General features: G+C 45.2%; 1 protein-coding gene, 1 long non-coding RNA gene and 1 other non-coding gene across 3 annotated transcripts; 2 read left to right on the top strand and 1 right to left on the bottom strand.

Annotated features, from left to right (window-relative positions):
- Positions 1-2,649: 2,649 nt before the first annotated feature.
- Positions 2,650-3,962, bottom strand: LOC135374384 (uncharacterized). Its single transcript, XR_010416874.1, has 3 exons — positions 3,877-3,962; positions 3,722-3,810; positions 2,650-2,693 (listed from the first exon to the last, which is right to left on the bottom strand). It is a non-coding gene; the product is annotated as an uncharacterized LOC135374384 (long non-coding RNA).
- Positions 3,963-16,401: 12,439 nt separating this feature from the next.
- LOC135392502 (uncharacterized) lies at positions 16,402-17,224 on the top strand. The gene is made up of 3 exons (XM_064623212.1): positions 16,402-16,493; positions 16,665-16,886; positions 17,155-17,224. The coding sequence occupies exons 1-3, from the start codon at positions 16,402-16,404 to the stop codon at positions 17,222-17,224; spliced, it is 384 nt and encodes a 127-aa protein (XP_064479282.1).
- A 9,506-nt stretch (positions 17,225-26,730) lies between these two features.
- On the top strand, positions 26,731-26,892 carry LOC135380003 (U1 spliceosomal RNA). Its single transcript, XR_010419445.1, has one exon. It is a non-coding gene; the product is annotated as a U1 spliceosomal RNA (small nuclear RNA).
- Positions 26,893-27,794: the final 902 nt, after the last annotated feature.

The raw sequence follows: 27,794 nt of genomic DNA, 5'->3' as shown, positions 1-27,794 counted from the left end.
TGAAGCTCCAGGTTTTGTGTTCTAGAGTCAACAACCCTAAGCCCACAGGTAATTGTAAAGTGCAGCACAAAAAAGAAGCTTTTGTGAGTTGCCGACAGCAAGTAGTTTACAGCATACCGCTCTCATGTGAACAACGATATATTGGACAAACGGGGCGCTGCCTCAACACACGGCTGCGTGAGCATAGGGCAGCGGTGTCCAATTCAACTCCCTCAGGACACCTTGCCGTCCACTGTCGAACATGCGGGTGCAAGCCACTTTTTTGGACACACAGAAGTAAAAGCTATGCTCAAACAAAAGATAGCAAGGGAGGTAGCTGAAGCATCTTTAATAATACAGAACGGCGATATGTGTGTAAGCCAGCCAGCCATTTACTTGACTTTGGAAGAGATAGCATATATGCATACGATGTAATCTTTGATGTGGAATAATATGCTCGGTACTTTGTCAGCCATGCGTGACATGTGTGAAATTGTTAGATAGTGAAGGGTTATCTTTAAGCATGTGTGTTAACAGGGGGGGGGGGGGGGCAGTGGATCTTATTCGTGCTTCAGACCTGCTCATCGTAAACGCTTTATTTTCCTTGTCCGTCTCGAAATAAATTTTCTGTCAGTTGTGAGTGAGCAGCCGTGGTGTCAACTTCGTGTCTTCCCTGTGTTGCTTATTGCTGCATTCAACAGTATGTCAATTACCAACTACCCCAACTTTGTACACTTGTGGTGACAAAACTTACGCCAACGCTTCCGGTCCTTTTCCTTAAGTTCACGTGTTACCTTCGCTTTCATCCGGCGGTACGCTACAACGTCAGGAAGTTGCCCAGTTCGGCGACGTAATGCTCTGAGGTGATTATTTGCGGGAGAATGACCGACGTGACCTGTGACCCGTTTAGACATGACTACCGCGTCCTGCATGGCGGAGCGAATGACTTGTGAGAAGGCCTCTGAGGACATGCCGGTGTGCATAGGTAAGGACACATTTTCATGGCACCAGGGAGAAGTCCCCCATACAAAAAATATTCTGCCCTTCCTATAGAAAGTATACGGACTCCAAGCGACTTCGTACTCAGAAAGAATCCAGTAGACCGTCTGTTACCCCTGTCACCTTTCTAATCCCAATTGGAACACATTTTCCTATAGAAAGTCTGCGTACTATAAGCTCTGCTGTCTTCCTACAGAATACAGAATGACTAAACAGATCACGTTTTCAGGAAGGCTTAAACCTTCGAGCAGGCTTTTTCGTCTTTCTTGGTCCAGCGGATCAAGTCTTCGTCTGGAAAGTCTATGTACCATAAATTTCCCCGCTTTCGATACCGTATACACTGCAAGTGACCTGGTACGCGGAAAGGCTTCACGCATACAGCAGACTAGCTGCCACCCGTCGAAGAAATGGAGCGTACATTGCAACAAAAAGCCTGCAGAACTCAATGCACGCTTACAGCAGAAAATATGCAGTCTCTAAAGCGCCCCAGAACTCACACTGACTCGAAGCATTCAGCATACATTTTTGGTCATCCATGCCTCCAGCAAGCACCCTCCTACGGAGAGTGCATGTTATTTTGCTAAAAACAACGCAGTGGCCTTGCTATATTTTCAGCACTGCGTCCGAGAAGCTGTTGGTGCGAACTTCCACCCAAAGTATTTATTTGCACATTGTACACAGCAGCATCATGGGGTGCCATTGTTGAGTTTCTGAAGCATGGCACCGAGGCTTCTTTTCACCAGGTAGTCCGCGCACTTGAATGTAACGCAGGTGTGCTCTGCAATAGAAACAGCGAATGAAGATTAATGCCAGTGATCCACGGAAAGGAAATCACATCTTTTAAGCACGTATTCATGCCTACGTAACGGTTTAAACGACATGAATCGTGAACAGCTGTTCTACTGTTTACACGTTGTACGTCCCTGGTTAATATCCATATCGCACGTATGGTGCGGATAAAGTGATGTATAGGGGTAATAGGGAGGACGCTGGACAAAAAGGCTTGCGGTGCCTAAGGACTGATTTGTAATAATTTCAGCGACCCTGTTTTTCTCCTTTTGCTTCCCGGACTCCTTTCCATGACACATTGCAGTTTTTGTACATCTGCAGGTAAGAGGTGGGTCTCAGTGGGAGGGGTGCAACGGCCTTGGCAAAAACTAGGTGAAAGTCGTCCTGAGCACAGTCAGCGTCCAAGATATACCAAACACAGCCTCCGTCTTGAATTGGCTGTAGCGGTTAACTATTCATTAACAAAAGTCTTATGTCGCGGGACACTTCCATGCGTCGTCATAGCATCTCGTGCTCTGTGGAGAATAATCATTGACGCCATCATGGGTTTAGGATTGAGGTATTTCAGAAGTCTCTTCCCCTTACCATAAGTGCCACTGCTATACGAACACCTCGGTGCTCCTTTTGAATGCCGACTGCCACTTTGGACAGTATACGACGGTACGCTTTTGCTGGGAAGTGTGATGCACGAGCAAAGAAGCGCATACCCAAGATAGCTGTCACACGGTTCTCGTCGAAGGAGGCCTTGGGTCCTTGTTATTGTGGCTGTTGGACTGTTTACCAAAAAGGGATCGGTTTTTTAGCTCTTCATCTGTAAAGAGTACACGAGTGAGAGCACAGGAAAACTTGCTGGGAGAATCCTTGTAGGATTCCTGTAGCCTTGTAAGCGTCGCGCTGGATACGGACACGCCGCTTCCCAGGTCCACCTGTCGTCAAGAGAATTCAAAGAAAATTAAACTGCATGTTCACACAGCTGTTACAGAAAGATACTGAATAACAGGCAGACACCGCACGCGTGTTTGACGTGGATTGTGCCACATCCAGTACGTCCCTAATAATTGGGCACGCACGGTCACTCCGCTTTGTGAACGACTAAGCATTTTGTCGACATTAGCAGCTTCTAATGCCCTGCCTGCGTGCCCGAAGCAGAGTCGTCTTACCCGACTCAGTTAGAAAAAAAAAAAAAAGAAACCAGCCCGACCGTGCCCGATGAAGACTGGGCCTTACCCGACCAGGACCCCGCACGTCTGCAAAAAATGCGTACTGTAAATAAAAATGCACAAATACAACACCGCAATGATTGCAATGTTTCAAGTGACTTAAGCGCTAGCTGTCGGCTAGGACATTCCCTGACACTCTCGAATCCTGGTACAATGAAGCGCGGTGGCAACAACGCCGACCTGACAGCCATGTTACGCCTAGCCGGACATTCAACTCGTGCCGATTCCGTGACCGCAAAGAATTCTTGATTCCAGCCTGCATGGGAAGGTATAGTGCTCGAATAGTTTCGGCGTGCGCTTCACTGGTGCTCGACCTGGGGTACCAACGCCGCTATAACGAAAACACATTTCGTCGAGATATGATACGTTCAGTTCGTTCCGCTCATTCATATAGAGGGTGCCCACGCTAAACGTGAACATAATTTCTAATAAAAATCGTTGTCATAGGCAAACTGATAAGTTCCCTGTGATGCTTGTGCAAGAAACGCGTGGATCTTGCAAGGCGTCACATGTTTGCAACACAAGTCTTCAAGCAAGGACACCAGCTTCCCGCGACAGGTCGCTTAATGAGAAATGTTGTGCACATTTAGTTTCGACACCGTGCGTATGCGAAACATAGTAGGTGTCACTGCTATATTGTAGCAGGAAGGACACAGTGAAGAAAACAAAAACAGTACGTATGCTTGTGAGCGGATATGACTAGGGCGCCCAGCTACGAATCCGTCAACGCTCACCTGGTTCGGCGCGAGCACAGGACGTTCCTCCTGAGAAACCTTCATGTTTCTGACAATTCGCTTGAGTGTTTGCACGGTCTTCTGAATGTCTGGGGAGTCAGAAATATGTAAAACAGTCAGCGAAAACCAGCAGATCGCGATACACTCTTGTATACCCGTCATGTTTTCCAGATCCTCTATTTTACGTTTCAGATCATCATTCGCCTGCTGCAGTTGCTTTATTTGTTCTTCATGACCACAGCAGCCACTCGCCTGTGACAGGGCAGAATAGGTTTTAAAGCTAGGGCCAAGCGACGACGCAATGATTGGGATGACTGACGGAATTACGGATAGTCACATATTCACTGCCATGCAATCAGCTAATTTGTAATGCACCCATCACGATTTGATGTTCTAAAAAAAATACATGCTTTCAGTCAGTCACCTGTGACATGTTCTTGCATGCTCGTGCGGCGAGGCGGTTCCGTCTTCTCTCAAGCTTGGCTGGGTCTCCTGAAACATTGTGTGTATATGACGATGTTCAGAATCCTACACGTTTTTTCAAGGTTGGAAGTTTTGCATTTTACCGAAACAAATCGGAGCGCATGCGCCGGCAAACATGTTTGCCTTCGTCTTAGCGATATTGCTGAACTTGATGAAGCGCGTGCGAATCTAAATTAAATTCAAGCAGGCGATTGACAACGGTAGCTGACCGCAAAGCTATTAGATAACATGCGAAATAAGAAAACAGACATTACCCGCAGCAACCAAATGTGCCTCTGACGGCGATTCCCCGATCTTCCAAGCAATTTCGAAGGTGCGTCCGACGAGTGACTCCACGATTGATGGGTCATTCATTATTTCAGTTGCTGTCTGAATATCAGTCATCTGGCGCGTCGGGTAGACATCTCATGCTTCAGCTGTTGTCCATTTTACCAATATGTGCGTCATTTTAAAAACCAAAGCGATCAACACTGTTTCAACGTTTTGACGAAGTGGGAGCAACAAGGAGAGTACAGTTTCTTCAGCTTTCGGCGCCAGGGCTGCGCACAAAAGGAAAGGCAGGCGGATGATAAGTGTGATAGCGACGGGATAAGCACATGCCGGAAGACGTGATGAAAAAAAAATTCTGAGAAAAAGAGATATGCTAGGACTAAGGCTGCGCTGGGTTGACTGACGAAGCAGTCGCATTGACCTTGACCGCTGTTCCTCACACCCTTGTGCGCGAAGCAGTATACTTCTTTTATTATAGCGGATTGACATTGGTTTATGCTGTGCGTCGGCTACCTCTTTTGCTGTCGGAATAATCACGGACGGGTTCAGAGATATTTCGCGTGGTGTGTTAAACCCTAAAGAAAGGACACACACCCAGGATCTTGTCTGGGGGTGTTTGACACACCCTAGAGGTAGGGTTGCCACCTTTCGTAGTGAAAAATACCGGCTGAGGGAGAGGAGGTGGTATAGAGGGAAAGGGGAAATGCTCGCGGGAAAGGGAAAGTGGGTGAGGGGTGAATGAGGACACACAGAGACAGAGAGATAATACGAGGAAACATAAGTTCCTGTGTGTGGCTGGATCATTGATGTTAGAAATTGCTATAAACAGGCATGAACGGTACACTGGGTCGTATTGGAGCAACCGGATTGTTATTTACTATGAAAAACGCATCGTTGCACACAAACCCTTCTTTGCAGGAGGAGATCTCATGATGGTTGTATACGGCCTAAGTTCTATCTGGCTCGACACAACCACCAATAGCTTTGCACAACCACTGATCTTGTCCCCTCCGAACACAAGACTTGATGAATAACAATGATAATAATAATAATAATAATAATAATAATAATAATGAATAAATAAGAAAACGACTGGTGACTGCGGAGTTAGGACTTTGCTACAGATTTATGCAAGCTGTCGTGGAATGTTGAAGCGAAAACCTCGCAAAAGCCCTTGTGAAAAGGTATTGAGCAACAAATACCGCCAAAACGCTGCCGGTATCACCTTCCTACCGGCAGAGCGAGCAAATAACCGGCCTGGTGGCAACCCTACCTAGGGGTGTGAGATATGTGACATCTCAAGACACCCCAAATACACCCTTATTTTTTCAGAGTGAGCCATTTTGTCTGTCGCGTTGGTCGTCGCCGGCCACTACAACCTGTTTGTGATCTTTTTCTTTTTTTGAGACGCGAAAGACTTCAGAAACGTTGATGGATGCCCAAGAACAACCTCTGCTGCTTCCATACAGGAAGTACGCTCATGTTGCATAGGAATTGACTATATTCATGCAACAGAAAAGGGTACGGGGAGACCACACGGCGTCCGCGAAATGGCTATGCACATGGTCTGCAGACGAGTCCGAAGTCACACAAGGAAGGAAATCCATCACGTCTACGCAGGAAGTATGCACGTAGTGTGGAGGAAACCTGCGCACCTCTGCCAGAAAGACGCATACGGGGAGACCACAAGATGTGTTCGGATTGGCTATGCGCACGGTCTGAAGACAGGCTGAATGCACGGAAAGCAGTAAGTCTGCCGCTAATAGATCTAAATTTTGTAGACAGCCAATAGGAAACTTGCGTGCTTTCGCCACAGAAAGGTATGCTGGAAGACTGCAAAGTCTATGCAGAACGGCTAACGCATGAGCTCTGTGGAAAGGCTATAAGTACATACATAAGAAACTTTGCAGCTTGTTGACAGGAAGCTTGTACGTAGTCCGCTCGGAGTGTGCCTAATCTTGCTGATGAAAGGAGGGCACTTGGGACACAGGGCATGCGCGGAATGGCTGCGTACTAAGTATGCAAAAAGGAGAAGTGGATAGAAAGTAAGCAGATTATGCAGGAAGTGCACTAAATGTCTATAGGAAGGTGAAAATTGTTTTTGTAAGGGCCATACAAACATTAATCCATTCTGCCACGTAGCTGATCAAAATCGTTACAGATTCCTATGTAACTTCTACAGCAAGAGTTACATTTTTGAGAGGTACCCTTAAGAAAAACAGAAATCCTGCTATAGAGGTTGCATGGGAATCGGTAACGAGTTTTCAAGAAACTCTCTGGTGGTCAGAAGTTACAGGCAGCGTCATGATCATCCCCAATAGTTACACGATCGATCACAATGCGCTCGATGTAGCCTGTAAAAAAATTGTTACTCGTAAATAGGTATAAACAGGCAACGCTTATGACTGTTTTATGTGTACTGTGTCAGCGGAATGCTCTCAGATTTCCCCCTCGAGACGAAGTAGTCACACTCTATTTCATAAATATCTGTGCACAAACATTACCGAGGTTTAAGAGCAGATTTGAGAATTAATTTCAGCGTATTTTCGGCATACTTTGGATCTTGACAGCCAACCAGATCCTGGTATTACGCGGCGTCGTGCAATGACATGTCAATGCTCAGTTACGATAGTTAGAGGTTATCCTATAACCTTACTCTTAGAGGTAAAAACGCATATACATTTTAGAATTTAGTCTATTCGAAGTGACCGTTTTAAGAGTGTAGGAGCAAATATCTTGCGTTGATCATTTGTCGCTATCTATCTGTGTGCTCCTGCACTCCTTCACGATGTTGAGCGCAAATACAACCTAGGTAAGAACCCCCCCCTTTTTTTTTGCTTCGAAGTCCTTCAGTTTTGTAAACAAAGAGAACACCCTTGCTGTTGCTTCACCCATGTTGCTCCTCTTCCGCTTTCCTCTACATTGTATTGGTGGGTTGATGCCCAGGAAACATTTGCAGTGTGCAAAGGTGCTGTTAAGGCCCTTCTACAGAAGAATGGCAGAGTTACATTCAAACCATCTCAGTCCCAGTTAGTCTCTCTCACCCCTTGAAAAAGCAATATAATCTAAAAATATAGCTATCCCAATGTCTACCAATACATATAGAACATCTAACCGAAGAGTGTCCTTAGTTCGTACAGATAGACTGCGAATTCTTATACGTGAGGTCTTAATTTGAGGTCTGGTCCTCCCTAGGACAGTGGTACCCCGCAAATCCGAGGTACCACTGTCCTAGGGAGGGCCAGACCTCAAATTACCCGGGAGATAATAGAAGCGCATCACATACTTTCGGCGGGGGAAGGCAAGTGTGTCAGTCAACCATCTCTAACACTTTCTGATAAAGAACTTGCCTTCCTAAGTACCTAATTACGTCCTTACTATCTACTGGCAGCCGTGCGTCTATCAGCATGTTTTGAGGCTTATAACTCGGCACGTGTCGCCTACCGGTTGTGTTTTAAAGCATTGTTTTCCTGCAATACATACTAGTTGCGAGTGACGCTTGTGTTTGTGTGCTTCCTTCTGTCCCTGTCTTCCGCGTCCCAACATCTGCAGTATGCTGTCGCACCAACTAGCCCAACTTTCTGCGCTTGTCCATTTTAGAATCCTGGTCACGGCACTTGGATCTGTTTTTCCTCTTATCACCTTCCTATTCCTTTCCAAACAGAAGATGAAATAATTTTGTTACGCGGCAGAATAGTGCGTCATCATTATTACGTCTTACTCGTCAAGCACTCGTCCCGACAGCCGTGATCGTATAGTGGTTAGTACTTTTGCGTTGTGGCCGTAACAACCCAGGTTCGAATCCTGGTCACGTCACTTGGATCTGTTTTTCCTCTTATCGCGTTCACATTCCTTTCCAAACAGAACATGAAATAATTTTGTGATGCGTCAGAGTAGTCCGTCATCATTACTACATCTTACTCGTCAAGCACTCGTCCCGACAGCCGTGATCGTATAGTGGTTAGTACTTTTGCGTTGTGGCCGTAACAACCCAGGTTCGAATCCTGGTCACGTCACTTGGATCTGTTTTTCCTCTTATCGCGTTCACATTCCTTTCCAAACAGAACATGAAATAATTTTGTGATGCGTCAGAGTAGTCCGTCATCATTACTACATCTTACTCGTCAAGCACTCGTCCCGACAGCCGTGATCGTATAGTGGTTAGTACTTTGCGTTGTGGCCGTAACAACCCAGGTTCGAATCCTGGTCACGTCACTTGGATCTGTTTTTCCTCTTATAGCGTTCACATTCCTTTCCAAACAGAACATGAAATAATTTTGTGACGCGTCAGAGTAGTCCGTCATCATTACTACATCTTACTCATCAAGCACTCGTCCCGACAGCCGTGATCGTATAGTGGTTAGTACTTTGCGTTGTGGCCGTAACAACCCAGGTTCGAATCCTGGTCACGTCACTTGGATCTGTTTTTCCTCTTATCGCGTTCACATTCCTTTCCAAACAGAACATGAAATAATTTTGTGACGCGTCAGAGTAGTCCGTCATCATTACTACATCTTACTCGTCAAGCACTCGTCCCGACAGCCGTGATCGTATAGTGGTTAGTACTTTGCGTTGTGGCCGCAACAACCCCTGTTCGAATCCTGGTCACGGCACTGGGATCTGTTTTTTCCTCTTATCGCGTTCCTATTCCTTTCCAAACAGAACATGAAATAATTTTGTTACGCGTCAGGGTAGTCCGTCATCATTACTACATCCTACTCGTCAAGCACTCGTCCCGGCAGCCGTGATCGTATAGTGGTTAGTACTTTGCGTTGTGGCCGTAACAACCCAGGTTCGAATCCTGGTCACGTCACTTGGATCTGTTTTTCCTCTTATCGCGTTCACATTCCTTTCCAAACAGAACATGAAATAATTTTGTGACGCGTCAGAGTAGTCCGTCATCATTACTACATCTTACTCATCAAGCACTCGTCCCGACAGCCCTGATCGTATAGTGGTTAGTACTTTGCGTTGTGGCCGTAACAACCCAGGTTCGAATCCTGGTCACGTCACTTGGATCTGTTTTTCCTCTTATCGCGTTCACATTCCTTTCCAAACAGAACATGAAATAATTTTGTGACGCGTCAGAGTAGTCCGTCATCATTACTACATCTTACTCGTCAAGCACTCGTCCCGACAGCCGTGATCGTATAGTGGTTAGTACTTTGCGTTGTGGCCGCAACAACCCCTGTTCGAATCCTGGTCACGTCACTTGGATCTGTTTTTCCTCTTATCGCGTTCCTATTCCTTTCCAAACAGAACATGAAATAATTTTGTTACGCGTCAGGGTAGTCCGTCATCATTACTACATCTTACTCATCAAGCACTCGTCCCGACAGCCGTGATCGTATAGTGGTTAGTACTTTGCGTTGCGGCCGTAACAACCCAGGTTCGAATCCTGGTCACGCCACTTGCATCTGTTTTTACTCTTATCGCGTTCACACTCCTTTCCAAACAGAACATGAAATAATTTTGTTACGCGTCAGAGTAGTCCGTCATCATTACTACATCTTACTCGTCAAGCACTCGTCCCGACAGCCGTGATCGTATAGTGGTTAGTACTTTGCGTTGTGGCCGCAACAACCCCTGTTCGAATCCTGGTCACGGCACTGGGATCTGTTTTTTCCTCTTATCGCGTTCCTATTCCTTTCCAAACAGAACATGAAATAATTTTGTTACGCGTCAGGGTAGTCCGTCATCATTACTACATCTTACTCGTCAAGCACTCGTCCCGGCAGCCGTGATCGTATAGTGGTTAGTACTTTGCGTTGTGGCCGTAACAACCCAGGTTCGAATCCTGGTCACGTCACTTGGATCTGTTTTTCCTCTTATCGCGTTCACATTCCTTTCCAAACAGAACATGAAATAATTTTGTGACGCGTCAGAGTAGTTCGTCATCATTACTACATCTTACTCATCAAGCACTCGTCCCGACAGCCGTGATCGTATAGTGGTTAGTACTTTGCGTTGTGGCCGTAACAACCCAGGTTCGAATCCTGGTCACGTCACTTGGATCTGTTTTTCCTCTTATCGCGTTCACATTCCTTTCCAAACAGAACATGAAATAATTTTGTGACGCGTCAGAGTAGTCCGTCATCATTACTACATCTTACTCGTCAAGCACTCGTCCCGACAGCCGTGATCGTATAGTGGTTAGTACTTTGCGTTGTGGCCGCAACAACCCCTGTTCGAATCCTGGTCACGTCACTTGGATCTGTTTTTCCTCTTATCGCGTTCCTATTCCTTTCCAAACAGAACATGAAATAATTTTGTTACGCGTCAGGGTAGTCCGTCATCATTACTACATCTTACTCATCAAGCACTCGTCCCGACAGCCGTGATCGTATAGTGGTTAGTACTTTGCGTTGTGGCCGTAACAACCCAGGTTCGAATCCTGGTCACGCCACTTGCATCTGTTTTTACTCTTATCGCGTTCACACTCCTTTCCAAACAGAACATGAAATAATTTTGTTACGCGTCAGAGTAGTCCGTCATCATTACTACATCTTACTCATCAAGCACTCGTCCCGACAGCCGTGATCGTATAGTGGTTAGTACTTTGCGTTGTGGCCGTAACAACCCAGGTTCGAATCCTGGTCACGCCACTTGCATCTGTTTTTACTCTTATCGCGTTCACACTCCTTTCCAAACAGAACATGAAATAATTTTGTGACGCGTCAGAGTAGTCCGTCATCATTACTACATCTTACTCGTCAAGCACTCGTCCCGACAGCCGTGATCGTATAGTGGTTAGTTCTTTGCGTTGTGGCCGCAACAACCCCTGTTCGAATCCTGGTCACGGCACTGGGATCTGTTTTTTCCTCTTATTGCGTTCCCATTCCTTTCCAAACAGAACTTGTTCCAAACTTTCTTACTCGTCTAGCAGAAACATACATCTACAGGAACATAAAACAATGAATAAAGCTAAGCGAACCTGCAGGAGAAGCAACATACAAATGCAATTGTCCTTGCTACAGGCTGCCATTCCTTCGAATGGACGCGCTGTTCCCCCTTTACCTAAAAATATATACTGCTGCGGTGGAGGTGAAGAAGGATTAAAAGATGCTCGGAGTAGCATTTTCTCTTGACGTGTATGTGACTTCTCTCCCGCCTTTTGTGTGATAGGATGGTTACCGGTACGAACATCACATGTCAGGAGTGTCAGTTAGTGCTCGTCTGACATGTGTCTACCTGGGAGAGGGTCGCCGCGTGGGGAATCTGCGATCGAACAGGCATTCTAGTAATCATAGAGGAAGGAAACGCAGGAGCGGCCCTATGCGGCCCTACCAACTTTTTGCCATTGGGACGGGCGTGCCAGCTTCGCATTGCATTCTGGGATGCTCCTATCTACCATGCTGGTCTTCCACGATGACGCCGATACATATATATATATGTATATATTTGTATATGTACTTGCTAGCTTGCACTGCGGCCTCCACAGGTGGAGCTGTCACCGTGGAACATTGACGTCTCGCCGAGATGCACTGTTAGCGCCGACCCAAGATCGTGTCACTTCCCTACGCCAGGCTGACGAGTCCCAAGTAGGACGAAACAGCTGTACTTGGCTGGGAGTGCACGATCAAATTGTAAACATATGCTCAACGTGCAGCCACAGAGCTTCGGCTATTTACCCTTTGTGTATATATATATATATATATATATATATATATGTGTGTGTGTGTGTGTGTGTGTGTGTGTGTGACCGCTCACGTGACCCCAAGAGCATGCGCAGGCAAGCTCCCAAAGCAGACGACGGTAGTCGTGATTGTCTTGCAGTTCAGATATCTGCATTGTGATGAACGCGGGCCGCGCGTCCAGTTTTATTTGTGTGTGTTCGGAAGTTTACTCTCGGTTTACCCTTCTGCTACAAGACCGGTCACGGTGAGCAGGACAAGCACGTAGGGCCAGAAACATCATTCGTGGCAGCGACCTTTGTGTGACGATGTGGCCACGTTTTGTATGTTTGTTGCTGATGTGGTAAAGCATGCCAGTAATCAAACTTGTACAACAGTGGAGGAAATCAAATGAATCTGCAACTGTAGCACAGCGCCCGCTTGTAAAGGAACGATTCAAGATGACTCTGACAGACAGGAGTACGAAACAACCGGCCCAGTACGTACTTACGAATGAAACATGTTATTCCCGAGACAGAGCTGATTTCTGTTGAACGGCAGCCGCAACCGCGGTAAGAACAAGACGTTGTTCCCGCACTGGTGCTCACATTTAGTGAAGTAAAAAAAAGTAAATGACTTTGGAAAAGCATAAAGCAGGTGCCCTATCCGCGTCAAAAGAAACTAATCGAGGTCGATTACTTTAAATATCTTGTCATTGGTGGACAATCTAAAAACGTGTGAATATTGAAAGTGGTTGACACCTTTTATCAACCAACGACACAACGTATTATCTTGGGATGCAACCCGCCTTATCGATCTGATCGATATATGCAACCCGCCTTATCTCGCCTCCTGAGAGCCCGAAGGCCACACCTGTGAACTGCTCGCCTTGCCTTGTTGCTTCTGTTGTTTGGTGTCCGAAACGGAAAGCTCTTCTGGCGTAAAACTGAATTTCGTGGGATATGTGCGAAAAAGCACGCTCGTAATTTCCTTTTTTGATTTTATTATTTTTGATGGCGTACAGATGTGCAAGGCAGCAATGTATCAGTGACACCGTGATTGTACTTGGCGTTTATAATAGCGGTACGTGGCCGTGAGATGGCGCCGATGGCACACGCGGCTCTGACGGCAGGCAGAGCCTTCGGCAGGCGACAAAACAAAACCAAGAAAGGATCGAACGGATAGTGTGGCACGAACCGTGAACGCGACTATAAGAAATCGGTTTGTGCTTTAAATCATGAGCTTCAGCTGATTTTTGTTAATTTTTGTGTGTGTTCGTGTGCTGACATGCGATGACGTTAATTATGGAAGTCGCCTTTCAAATGCTTCCTCCTCGTGAGTTGTGGGGGCGGTAATGGTACTCAAATTATGGTTGATACTCTTTTCCACAAGCAGTGAATTTTGATCGATGAGTATTTTGTGTGCGCACTTCTATTGCAAGAACATCGATTGCACGACGCCTCGAAAAGCGCGTCACTCTCGCACATACGATCGGCGCAGAGAAACTGTGACGGTGAAGCGCGTTGTGCATCGATGCTTTCTGCATTATTAAACCATTAAACGAAGAAAGATATGATTTTTTTGTTGTCACGAGCACATACAGACTTCATACAACACCATAATAAAAGTATGCATGCGGACACATCACTAGAGCCGCGCCGCGCCGCTGAAAGTAATCGACCCTCTTTCGGGTACATTACTTTTAATCTTTGAAACTAATCTTTTACATCATGATTACGTCAAAATGACGCGGGGCCACGGTCAGGGATTAGCATGAAGTCATGAGCTAGGGAGAAATGCAGGGACAACTAAGACGGCAATATTCATTCATAGAGGCTAGACTCTACATTGGAAGAGTTTGGCCATTGGGAGGAACCTCACCAACGCTGCGTCAAACGACGTCATACACGCGTCCCTTGCCAGACGCGTCGTCTGCTCCAAACCGGATGTTCCGCCATTATGCGACTACTGTGATTCGGCGCTTCGTAGCCGATTGCTATAAACGTTCAAAAATGGTTTGTGAAGCGTTTTTCCGATCAAAAGTATCGATGGATCTCTATGGATAAAAGATGTGCTGATTAACTACGTGAGATAACATTCGAGTTCAGTAAAGCAGGAAACACTGGGCACGCGTGAAGCAGCGATTTGGAGTCGGCGAAAAGTGCCGTCACGGTTCCCAGTAAAGCAGCGCCGTAAAAGGATTTTCAACGGCGTGTGCCTCTCAAATTGTATGAATCCGTGCCAAAACAATGGATCGAGCACCGACAGAACTCACCAAGGACGGAATGCAACTTTGACCCAAAGTGGGACAGTTGTTGTGAGAGCGGCAGTGCCGTGACGATAGTTGACTGGCGCGGGTGTGATTAAGCGCGTTGCGCGTTTCTTATTTCGTTCCAGCGCCGTAAAAGAAATATAGTAGGGAGGCCTCCTACACTATAGCACCACTCTACCCCAGGAGGCAAATCCTATGGAATAATATCGCGTATGCGTTACAACGAGCCAGTGAGTTATGCACATGTTGCAAGTGCGCGTACCGCCCAAGCACTGAGCAACAATGAATGCTACTGTAAATTACACACGTAATTGTGCATACTGTAACTGCTGAAGTAAGCAACTACTGTAATATGCAATAGCTGAAAATTAGACTTTATCGCCTATAGTCTTTATTTTTATTCTATGCTGGCTTCTTTCATATTCAACGTGCTGGACATGTTCGTTTACAACCGCTGCCATCGAATCAAAATGAGGCGCACAGCATACTAACATGTTGCAAACCACCTGCCAGAAGAACACAAACGGCTGTTCTATTTTGCACATGTGTCGTGCACATCTAGGTATTTCTGATATTTTTTAAAAACATTTCCAGATCTTTCATATTCAACGTGCTGGACATGTTAGCTTGCAACTGTTAACACCGAACCAAAATGGGTGCCAGTAGGGGCTTAGGATCAAAAATAAGGCGCACGACATATCAACAAGTTGCAAACCATCTGCTAGAGGAACACAGACCACTGTTCTATTTTGCACATTTGTCATGCACATCTAAGTATTTTTGATGTTTTTTTAATTTTTTAAACGTTTCCAGATCTTTCATATTCAACGCGCTGGACATGTTAGCTTGCAATATTAAAGTAATTGCTTATTTCAGCAGTTACAGTGTGGTTCCTGTATAATTACAGTAGCCTTCATTGTTGGTCAGTGATTGGGCGATACCTCAGTTGCAATCGCTTAACTCGCTTAACCCATAAACGGTATCTTCGATAGGATTTGCCTCTGGAGGTATGGCGGTGCTAAAGTGTAGGAGGGTTCCCTACTATACTTCTCTTACGGCGCGGGAAGGAAATAGGAAACACGCAACACGTCGCTTGCTCCACTATCAACATATTTTTTAATGGCAGAAATCCTTAAATAGGAGTTGCCGAGGGGAAAGGGGGAAACCAAACAAGTCAGTTTTCATGTCCTACATCAGCCTTCTAGATACTTAAATTCTTCACGTGTCAGTGCCGCAAACGGTTCGCTAACACAGTTACCTTTGCACAATATCTTGATTAAAAAGGCTTCAAACAATTCCCTTTCAGTTTTTGTTTTAAACCTACCCTTTATCTGTGTTTTTGTAAAATCGGGTGTGCCGTAGTTGTGCCATATATACACAAAACATCTCACCATATAAAAAAAAAATGGCATGCAGGTTCGGCGTACCAGTAGTTTTCAGTTCATTTCCCAAGTTGTCATCATTGATTCCAATGACCAATGCAAAACCATTGCAGCTGTGTGATGTGAATCACAGGAACCAGTATGTAAAATGTGACTCTTCAGTGGTGTATGAAATTCCCGTATCGTGTAAAAAGGTGGTGGTGGTGGTGGTGTTGAAAGGGCTTGCCGTTGTCGGCCTCACGTATGTGGGCAACGTCACGACGTCACAACGTCACGGACGCCCTGGGGAAATGTGCGTCCTGGGCCGACTTCTAGGGGAACTGTGCCGACATATGCCGACACATAAAAAAGTGTATATAGGACAATCGGGAAGATGTATCAATCAACGTCTTCAAGGGACTATCGCATCCGTCCCGGTTGATTCCGAAACTATAGCGCCGTTTTACTCGTCGTTCGTCACCAACAATTACGCAAAAAGTCCGACACGAAGAAGTGTAGTAGTTTCTGTGCAGTTTGATGGAAAACATAGCCGTAGCAGACGACGGACGTTGAGGGTTTTCTGGTATTCCCTCTCCGCAAACGTCACGCAGCCGCACCAATCAGGGAGCGACTGTCGGGACGTCGTCTGCCTGGGAAACCGCGTAGAGCCTAGCTGTGATCATGTCGGACGTCGAAAGCGAAAGTTTTTCCTCGTCGCTGCTGGATGGATTCAGTGAGGACAGCTCGGACGACGTGGTGTCAGACGATGATCCGTATTCAACGGACCCCCTTCCGTTTCATCCTCCGATCAACTGAGATGCAGTTGTTCGCGAAGTCACGCAAAACGATGACTTTCGGTAAGTCAGATTATCACATTGTACGCATCGCACCCACTGCAATTACGCTATCAACCGATTGTTGGACTGGTACTTGAAAAACGACAGGTGTCTGTGCGGCCTCTGCAGTCCGGAGCAACCAGACGAATACTTGTGCTGCACCTCAGTGAGCCAGATTGCAGCTCTGTGTGACAGTGCTGGCGTGCAGTGCATCACCGAGCACCGTCTGCTCCACGACTTCCGTCTCCGGAGGGAACTGCTGGCGGTGAATGCACGCCAGTACTGCCGCTACGACTATCGGCTGCAGCTGTTGGATCCGAAAGACAACAGGTATGTCGTTTCCTAGGGCGCGGCGGGTACGGTAATAGTCCCTTACAGCAACCACAGCTGTATTTTAACCGATAAGTAGGAGTTTCATCTTTTAATGCAACCTTCTAATGCAACCTTTTAAAGCAACCTCTTAATGCAATCTTCTATAGATATGTTGGAATATACTAGGATATTTGCAATTGTCTTTTGGTCACCTCTGATGTATGTGAGTTGGTCATCCTTTTTTGCTGCAGTATCTCTGAAATTGACTGACCTTATCTTTACATAGGTGTCTGAGGTTCACAGCCTATTCTATATTTGCCAGTTGGGTCTGGGGCTACCTCGGACCTAGAAAATAGGCGACAAATTCCAGGCTGCGCAGTGCGGGCGATTCGAAGAGAGCACCCGTCGCCTTCATACAAAGGGTTTTTTTCTTAAGAATGGTATGTTTTCAGTATACATATATTATATGCATCTGCTGGCTGATTCCTTTTTCATGGTTATACCTTCATATTAACAAGGCTGTATACTTCAGTGAACATAAAAGGAGTAGATAAGCTAGATGGTGTCGACCTGATATTATTGTCGTGAGTGTACATTCCTGTACATTTATCACACTGTAAGGCTTCAAAGCCACATACCTCACTTCCTTTTTTTAAAACATCTAACGCATTAAGCTAATGCTCATAAAAAGATCATGTACCTTTTTTCAAATGTGATGAAAATCAAGAGCCACAAGCTGCCGTGTCGAAAGCAGTACATGCACCACACATACCGAAAAACCTCCAGGATAGCACGAATACAAATTCTTTCGTGTTTTTCGTTTTAATATTTCTTTTGCATAACAAAATGCTACAGTGGCATTTAATATCTATGCACAGATGGTGATGATACTGTTGTTCACAATTTCAGTAGAATCCAGGCTGCTGTCTTCTCAGAACTGCCCATGTGCTGGAATGAAAAAAATGTTAACTTGGTTATAATAAAATATAGTTTTGCAATTCAGCATATCCATAAGACTTCTTTTCGTACAATAGGTACTGCTTAAAGGGGCTGCCGCATCCGTCCCAATTGATTGTGCCACTGCAGTGACATTTTTTTCTACGTTGCCCACTGACAATCACGTGGGCAAGAGCGGATGACGAATATTAGAGTATTTCAAAATTCCTTCTCTGAAAATTGAAGCAAACGTCACACACACAAGGCTCATAGCTGCTGAGAGTGACAAATTTGTCTTCAGCTGTTTATGGAAGTGAATTTTGGCCAAGTTGACTGTTAAGCGACGACTAACGTACACACATGGATGCGATAGTCCCTTTAATGATTTTAGTTATGCAGTTATCAAAATGGGTTTGAGAATTAATATGCAATGTCATATGAGGTGGGTTAATCTACAAGCAACGCTTGTCTTTGCGTAAAGCATTGGATGGCCCTGAAAAGGGCCGTTTGTGATGTCATATTGCAAGATGGCCAGCTGTCCGTGGTCCTCAGCCGGTGTGGACATGGCCCACTTTCCCTTCTGGAACCTACATGTAAAATCCAGAATAGAGTTAAGTCATCAGGAGCAAGCAGGTTGGGTGCAACTTGGAAGAACCAATATTTTGCGTACCGTGTTTGGTGTTGTTCCACAGCTTGCCTAAGAGTAGGCCTCTCGCCATATGTTGCTGAACGAGCTGGCCGAGTTTCTGCAGCTGCTGACTGCGTTTGGTGTTCTTGAATGCGAGTCAGAACCTCTGCAATCAGTGTTGACGCATAATCTGTTGATGGATAGGCATAGGTTGATGATAAATGTGTTAGGTGAACTTGAAGAACTATGTTTAATACTGGGTGTTTTTATGAAAAAGCTATGGGAGCAGCACAGACATCACTTTTCCAATTGAGTTATACTGCAAGGCGGACATCATTTGGAAGGGGGTATATGTGACGTTTGAGCAAAAGCGAGCAGAACAGCAGAAAATCCACCTGAAAGACATTCTATCTTTTAAAAATCCTGAAAAGCATGCCGTGAAACATCTATTGCTGAATTTTGGTATGCAGATGATGAGAGACTGAAAAAGCGCTCCTCAAGAGCCATCTACGGCAACAGAAGTGGATTATTTAGCCAGTAGATCAGCACCTACTCTGATGATTTCCATTACTTCAAATTATGTCTAGCTCTTGCATGAAGTGAGCGCTGTGCTTCCTGCATTCCCCGCCAGCGTGGTTTCAGCTCATTTTCATATCAATATTCAAGGATGGATATTTTAAGGCACATGTGTATTTTAGGATTTGTTAGACCTGAAATAGCTCTAAACAAGGATAGCCTCATTCTGCTTGCTTTTGTCTGAAATCACCTGATTAAATTTTTTTAAGTAATCAGGCAAAAATGAGATCTATATATGCTGCTCTCATAGCTTTTCAATAAAAAAATTCTGCAAAGGATAAAACACTCTATAACTAGCGCTACCTTCAAACTAGCCACAATAACTACATCCATGTATTGACACAGAACATGATGCACGCAGTGGTGAAAATATACCATAGGTAGCATTTTCTTTGAGGGGTACGGCCACCCACGTCTTTTTCAGTTTGGATCGCTTCAGTCGGAACTGCTTGGAGCCCTCTCTTTCCACTTCCACACGGTCAGCATTCTCATTGTAATGGAGTATTGCCAACTGTGTCCTAAAAGCCAGTTTTGTAATGCAGATGGTACAAGTTCTGTATGTGTGACATGATTTTATGAAGGTTTAATACCTGGCCACCATCCCCTTGTCAGAAAATGAATAGGATTTCGGAACGAAGTGGTTCAGGACACTGTGGTATGACTCCAGGCCATATGTCTGTTGTTTTGTAGAAAGCATAGGGGCATCCCTGAGCAGTGCGGGTGCTGTCAAGATATCCCTGAGCTTTGTGTACGTCTCACTATCTGTAATTGTAAATGATAAGCTTGATTCTAGCTCTGTCAACAAAGTTAACAAAACTACTACTCCATTTTGAGAAAGCGTGAGCAACCGACAACAGAAAAAAAACACAGACACAACAAGACACTTGTGTTGTGCTTGCTTTCCCTTGTCACTCGCTGGTCAGGCTTCCTGACAGTGGAGTTCATCCACCAGCTCGACCACTTATTATGTAAAATTACCTATAAGCTCGATGCTTGGAGATGCAACCACGACATAGCATACGACTGAACTCGTGGGTGTAAGAAGGGGATAAATCAACTTGTCCACTCTTTAGTATTTTTGTTGCTATGTCTACGTACTAGTACATGCCTACCAAAGAAAATTTAGGACCATAGTGCTATTTATTGGGTCCTCTACAGGAGGGCGAGCAATGAAAAATCCATGTGTGTCAATTGGATGAACAGTGCAATAAGGCTCCTTTCCTACACACACATAAAAATAGTGTAGCTTAAACTTTGATACAACGCGGAAATTAACTTCAGCTTCCACTCAAAAAACAAGTTCTTCCTACCTCACGTGATTGTGTCAGCAGTGCTAATAAGCACTGTATATAATTTGAAAAAAAAATGCATTCATAAACAGGCACACTCTTGAAAATGGTGTCCTAAGATTAACTGCACAGTGTGACTTATTAAAGTCATACTGTACAGTTAATCTCAGGACACCATTTTCAAGAGTGTGCTGGTTTAATGCCACAATCAGCCTCGTCGGGTCACTTCACCCTGCCTGTCATCACCATCGTTCAGCCACTGAGATCTGAGTTGTGAGAACTGTATTTTTTAAGCACCAAAACCATTTACATGCAGTGCTATATTTAAGAGAGGGTTAAGCAGTTTTCCTGAATTTTGTTCAGTTCCAGCTAAATCGCACTTCCCAAAACAATGATAACAGGGCATGCATGTAGAATAGACACACGCATATATGTCACACGTTTTGCATTTGTGTTACTCCAGAAAACCCAGCTGCAATTACTTTACCAAATATTCATTTAAAGATTTCTCAGAGATTTCTTGACTTATCGCCTGACTGCACCCATTGGTTCATTTATTTGTACTTACCTTCTTTGAGCCGTTCTCATGGTTCTGAAACTGGGCCACGATAACAAACTTGGTACAGTGGGTTGTCATGCTCATGGACATCGACAATGTGGTTCACTGCCAATACCCACTTCGCCAGACAAAGGTCACCACTTTCCCCACTGTACTTTGGACACCAGTATATGTGTCGGATAAGGCTCTCTATCCAGAACTTCACAACGTGGTGCTTTGTGGAGCGGCTGAGAGACACAAGCTTTTTCTTGATCCCTGTTTAATGTTACCACATGAGTTTGAATATCGAAAGCAACTTTCCATGCTTGTTGAGAGTGCTCACCTTTCGCAACGTGCCACACGTCAAAACGTTGTTTGATGTGTGGACACAATTCGCTTAACATGGACTTTATTGCAGTGTGGCGGTCAGTCACTATGGTGTCCACAACCATGTCATGTGCTTCAAGGTAGGCCAGGCAGTTCTTTAGACTATGTACCTCCATGGCATTGCTGCTTGAGCCTTCTGTTGACTGTTACATAAAACACCAAGATCGACGTATTAGACATGTTATACCCATATACAGGGTAGTGTTGCCCCCTAGAGGTATGATGATTTGACAACAGAAACAACAGAGCTATGTTTTGATGTGCTCAATTAGGCTGTGGAACTTCAATACTTGTAGGCCTGTATAGCGTCAACACTTCTTCCACTGTCTGTATAGCAGCAATTACTCCTGAGCTCGTAGTGTTAAGGATTTTAGTACAACATTGTGAGTAAACTCTGCCAGTTCTGCAATGACAAAACCACGTACGGAGAAACTGAATTAAGGCCGAAAATTGGAAGCTTGGGGGTATAATCGTGTATTACCCGAAAAAGTATGAATTGCATGATGCAATGTTTACGATACTGTTACAGAAAGATTTGGTATGAGATACCTTGACCAATTCAAAGTGGATGATCCTATTGGCAACTGTCTCAAGGAGTGTGTAAGTGCCATAGAGGGCTGTGTGGCCTGGCAAATCACATCTGCCATCTCCCGCAAGGGTCAGGGGCACTGGGCGGAGCCGGTCCAGTAGCTCAGCTTGTCTGCTCAGGACGACCTACAACAGTTGTAGATAAGAGACGATCACATACTAAGAGGAACATTGGGTGAACACATTCTGTGACTTTCGAGCTACCGCTAGGATATGTTACTTGTTTTCTTGAATGATAATAGGCACATACTTTATAAATGTACTCACATCATTCACGGCAGGAAAGAGGTGTTGTTTCTGTGTTCTGAAGTACTGCGACAAAGTCAGTGTTGGCACCTGCATCGTACAGGTACAAAATGCCTTGGCTACATTAACACTAGAAAAGTGCCAGTATTTGTACCTTCATCATGGCAAACATACGAAATGCCTTGGTTATGTTCACGCCAGAAAACAGAATCGCACTACAGTACAGCACTACACTACGTTTGCGAAACGTATATGTGTAATACAATGCTGTGTGTGAAGTAGAAAGCCTTTGCTATTCATTCTAGGAAGGCATCTATGTCTTGGAATGCACGGCCTATTCGTCAGGGCAGCACACTTTGTGGTGCTGTTTCTAGGATGACTTTTTCATAAAATCCCTGTACATCCTTCCCTGTAGGTCTGTTTCACCAAGGTTAAAATGACCTGTTCCCTAGCGTGGTCATGGTGGCCTAGTTTGTTGGCCACAGCTTCCTTCTGTCATGTCTGTGTTACGTGTTATATTTGCTGCTATGAGCTATTCGTGTGTATGTCTGTTGTTCTTCCTAAGCTTTTTTATCTTCAAGCTTTATCCACCACCTTGCCTGCTGTTGTAACATATGCTGTTAGCATCTGTGGTATTCATTTCAACGTGGCCCCTATTAGTTGATTGGTATCATGTCCACCTACTGACCCAATTATCATGGGTTCAGACCCGATCACAGATAGCAGCAACTTCATGATAGGGTACAAGCTGTTTAGGCTCACCACCTTCCACATGGATAGTAAAACACATCAAGAGGCAATATTAATCTGTGGGTAGACAAATATGCTGTAACTCTGCCACACTTGCCTCACAACGGTCAGAATGTAATTCATATTAACTTAAATGGACGTCATAGCTTTCCTTTTTGTAATCACTAGATCGCCAGAGCTATTAACAATTTTGTGTAAATATAATACACTTCTACTACGGCATACCATGTAGATCCCAAGGTTGTATCAAGTTCTTCTCTAGCTGGGGTGGAGCAGTGGACGGGCGAAAGAGGCATGTAAAGCATATCTGTTGGCATCAGTTCCTCAAATGCTGGTGCACCTATATGCTGCATGGAAGCCTGTCCTGCAGAGACCTCCACGCTTTCAATGTTGCTGTCTTCTGGACACCAAGTTGCTAGTTCGGATGATGTCAACAGAAGGGAGCTGGAAGGGGGAAGGCTCATGCCTGTCTGGCTTTCCCTACTTTGCATGTGGAACCCAGTTTGAGTGCCTGCAAACCAAATTGGTAGTAGGCTACGTGTGCAAAAGGTTTGTACCCTGTAAATGATATTACAATATTACCAAGCGTGGATGTCGGAATAGCTGTTTGTGTTTGCTTGTCCTGAACCCTTTGCGCTACGGATTCTGGCTTGTGCGGTACTAATGTGTAATGGAACCCATATTGGCTGACTATCTGGTAGGGTACAAATGGTTCAAGGGGCAGTCCATCCAGCACCAGCACTGAAGAAATAGAGCAATACCAACATGACACATACAAAAAATGCAGAAAGGCAATTATGCAATACAGCTATGAAAAAACAATATGGGATATAAGGTGAATACTGCTCTCCTGTGTTTACAAGGAGGAGCTATGAATCTCAAGAGTAATTGCCTATGCATTCATTTTAACCACCATGGATTTTATCAAGAGTGAGCATAAATGGATTGGGCACGTACCATTTTCCGGACCCGCTGATGACATGGATTGTTGTAGGCTGAAACATTCACCCGCATCGCTTGCTGATTCCATCCTTTCCATGTCTACAATACAAACACAGTATCACACCTATCACTGTAACAGGCTGGTATAGGACAAGTACGACAAAAACATCTTAAACTGGAACAGATAGGCGGGAGCATGAGTGTGCAGCAATGCCTAATAAGAGCTTTCTACGGAACGTACCACGTGCACTGGCTTCAGTGAAGCTGGTGGACTGGACCTGTAAACGAAACTATTTACTTGTGGTTCCAATTCATAAGTCAACATCTCATAAGATATGTAATAGATTGGTTTTCACAAATCTTTTGTCTAGAAAAACCATTCCTTGTACAGATACCTCTTATGAAAATGGACTCATATTGTTCCATACCCTACATTACCAGAAGCAATGGGGTAGAGTATCGCCCATGGCGACAAACTCCCCATTCATAATCTCAAAATAAAGTTGTCACTTGTTTTTCGAACATGCAACCTGTATTTCCAGCATGCATTAATGCAGTAGAGAAAATGAAACCTCACGCGCAAATTTGCTCGCTGAATGGGAGCCCACAAAAGACAAAGCACCGTTCGTGTTCGTATATCACGCGCGGCTAAATGATAACGCGCATACGCCCCTTCATTATATATGTTCTCATAATAATCCATCCCATCGGTAAGCGACATTTCCAGCAAGCACTACGAGAATGGCAATCTCAGCCCATGGGTTTCCCTTGCAAAACCCACATTGCTTAGTTTTATGGTTCGAACTTCGCCGGCTGTGCCAATGCCGAGAAAAGCGTGTAAACTGCGTTGCAGGCACGCTTTTCAGGGCTAGATCCTATCAATTATTATGTCCTTTTGCGGGGTCCCATTTGACATATAGAGAACTGTGACCCACCTCAGCAGACCGCGGCCGAGTTGGTTCCGGAAATATTGTGGGCACGGCGTCAGCCTTCAGCCGCTTTCGTTTCGGAACTCCAAGTCGGATTTGTAGAACATCCGTTTCCATGTACGCATCCTCCGCAAAGTGTGAAGAACAAACGCGGGACACATGTATTTCTCCTTGTACGTCAGGATGTCTGCTGGCGACTACTGTCTCCCATTTTCGCTTCGTGTCACTGTCCTTCGGCTTGTGGAATATCACTTCTGTGTTAGAGTCCGAAGTGTTCGTACACCCAGGAACGTAACACCGTGTTTCACGCGACATGGTCGCGTCGCAACTCGCAATCACAAGCGGAAGTCGGCGTATTTATCGATGACTTTTCGCGAGGTAAATGGCGACCATGGCGACTCAAACCCGAAGCAGACGAGCTCGGAGGCTGTCGTCTGCGCAGCCCTCCCATTCGTGCGGCTGGGTTACGTCATCATGATGTTACTATCGCTGGGCTTCCTTAGCTTCAGAGGCGGTTGGAATATTTAAAATTCGTTTACTCAATATGTAAGGCGTTCTCGAAAGAGAAATTTGGCCAAGTTGATTGTGAAATGATACCGAACATTATGGTATGGGTCTCATATACACGTTCCCGGATGCGATAGTCCCTTTAAAGAAACTCGTAAAACAACGGTAGCGCAGCACACCACCCCGTCATGCGCAGTCGCATTTCTCGTATCGCGACAAACGAAAAAACGAGAAAAGAGATTATTTCCGCTGTCTTTATGTGATGACCGTCATCGTGCCTTGTAACAAGGTTAAAAAAAGAAACAGACGGGAAGCCGACAGTAGCCAACGTCTGGCAGGTTGAGGTCACAAACCAATCCGTCGCTGGCGCCATCTACCGAACTCTCTCACAGGCTTGAAGTTGAAACTATCAATATCTTTGCACCAACGAATATTTAACCCGTAAGACTTTTTGTGTACGTAAATTTGTTTAATCTCGAAATACAAAATAGCAATGTGAATCGTCACACTACACATCGTGTTGCATTATATACCGCGGATCCAGTACTAGAGGCACCGCCGCCGTGGCCTTGTGGTAGCGCATCCGCCTGCGCGCGGGAGGTGGTTGGTTCGAAACCCAGCGGTAAAATGGGTACAGACTGTCGCCCTACTTGGCGCTCGGTTCTTCAGGGATAACGTCTGGGGGAAGCCTCGTAAACCCCACAAGCATGGTTTCGAACAAAAACTGAGCAACACGTTGTAGTCTGACTTCTGTGGTTGTATTATACGTACGTACTGTATTATTATACGTACTGGTCGTCCATATCGTGTCGAAATGACAGTTCACAAGCAAAGAAAACTGGTTAACAGTGAAAAGTGGGCGTGATCGCGGATCTGTGGGGGCCGTGGTGAGTAGCTCGCGGAACTTCCTTTTGTATTTAAACTTCAAAAATTAACATATCTCAAATCTATCTATGATAGCGTTTCTTGTCGTCGTTAGTGTTGTTGTCCACTGATTTTACTGCAATATAATAGTATTAATTGGGAGTAGCTTCTAGTACTTTTTGGACACCGTAGGACTTCGGTCCTCACTCTGGGACGACTCATTATTCAATTTCACCAGATTACCGCGGGTAACGGGGGTAGACTATCGCCCCTGACGATGAAATTCCCCACTCGTCGTCATTCTAATTACGTTGTTGTTGTTAATTCGGAGTAGATTTGCACAACAATTTCTAGAGGTGCAATATAGCTTCTCCATCATCTGTGTGGCACTGCAGCAGTCTCCGCTGTCTCCGCACGCTCTGTCTCCGCAGGGCGGTAGTACACAAAGCCGGTAAGCTCTTTACCTGTGACCACGTTTCTTGTATATTGTGTGATATATCAATAGTAAGTAAGAAACACGTGCATAATATTGTCCTTTGAATATACGTTTGAATATAAACGCACAGCACAATTCTAGTAACTATTTGTCGCGTGAGGTTGTAGGCTAAGGACTGATCGACAAAACACCCTTGCAACGACAACCTATCTAGGGAAGGGGCCGCGTAGCGACAGCAATAAAGGCATTCTTACCTGATGCCGGGGTAGCCTTGATCAATGAGGGGGCTCTCCCAGGACGAGGGCTAACATTGCACTACGTTCGGGTTGACTCCTGCCACTACCCCAAGCAGGGGCAGATGGGGCATGCAATTTTGGTACTGGGAGACTGCATATGCGCTGTCCCCCTTAGATTGAATTTGAAAAGTAGGGTGTTTGAGTTGCGAGAATGTGATAGAAGTGCCACTGGTCTGGATTTGATGCTGTTTTTATTAAATGCGACGCACTTCTGGGCCTCGGAAGTGTAGCAAGAAAATAAAAAAATAAAATAAAATAGAAAAAAGTTTGAGAACATGGGCATGGCGTGTATGTACTAATAGGTTATTCATTATTTCAATGTAGACAAAACTATCTGTTGCTCCACTCGTGCACATATACGAAATCATCTAACAACAGAGTACCTTTCTATATCATGTTCCCCTGCGCATGTGTCACAGTGGGCTTGTTATCCGTGCACCTCTGTATCCGAACGATGTCATGTTTTTTCTGTTTTGCAATGGACCTATTATGGCCACTCATTGAAGAAATGCAAACGTCTAATCACTACGTGTACGTATGGCTCTAGGTGAGAAATGGACCTTAGAGGGACTATCGCATCCGTCCCGGTCGATTCCGAAACTGTAGTGCTTTTTTACTCCGCGTTCATCACTGATAATAACGCCGAAAACCCGACGCGAATTGGCAGCGTTGTTCCTGTGTAGTTTGATATAAAACTTGGCAAGAGCAGACGACGCATTCCTGGATTCCTCTCTGTAGAAACGTCACACGGACAAGGCCAATCACTGCACGCCCTTTGACATGGGGAATACCAATCACGGAGCGGCCGGAGGGACCTTGGTAGCCTCGGCAACCGACGGACAGGCGGGCGGGCGAGGCGGAATGCTAGGGGACGGCGTCTTCTCTGTTACCGGCTCGCTGAATGTTGTTTCTGGTTAACGTTGAACGTGTTCGTACAGCCAGGAGCGTAACGCCGTGTTTCACGTAACATGGTTACGTCTGCACTGACACTGGTAAGTGAAAGTCAGCGTATTT

This window comes from Ornithodoros turicata, chromosome 1 (assembly GCF_037126465.1).
Source record: "Ornithodoros turicata isolate Travis chromosome 1, ASM3712646v1, whole genome shotgun sequence".
Taxonomy (NCBI): Eukaryota; Metazoa; Arthropoda; class Arachnida; order Ixodida; family Argasidae; genus Ornithodoros; species Ornithodoros turicata.
This window is presented reverse-complemented; position numbering and strand designations above follow the sequence as displayed.

Excerpts from the sequence above, each read along its gene's own strand:
- LOC135392502 (XM_064623212.1), top strand. The coding sequence starts at position 16,402 with ATGTCGGACGTCGAAAGCGAAAGTTTTTCCTCGTCGCTGCTGGATGGA. Across the intron at positions 16,494-16,664 it reads GTGGTGTCAGACGATGATCC|GTGTCTGTGCGGCCTCTGCA; the intron begins GTATTCAACGGA and ends GAAAAACGACAG. Across the intron at positions 16,887-17,154 it reads TTGGATCCGAAAGACAACAG|GTGTCTGAGGTTCACAGCCT; the intron begins GTATGTCGTTTC and ends ATCTTTACATAG.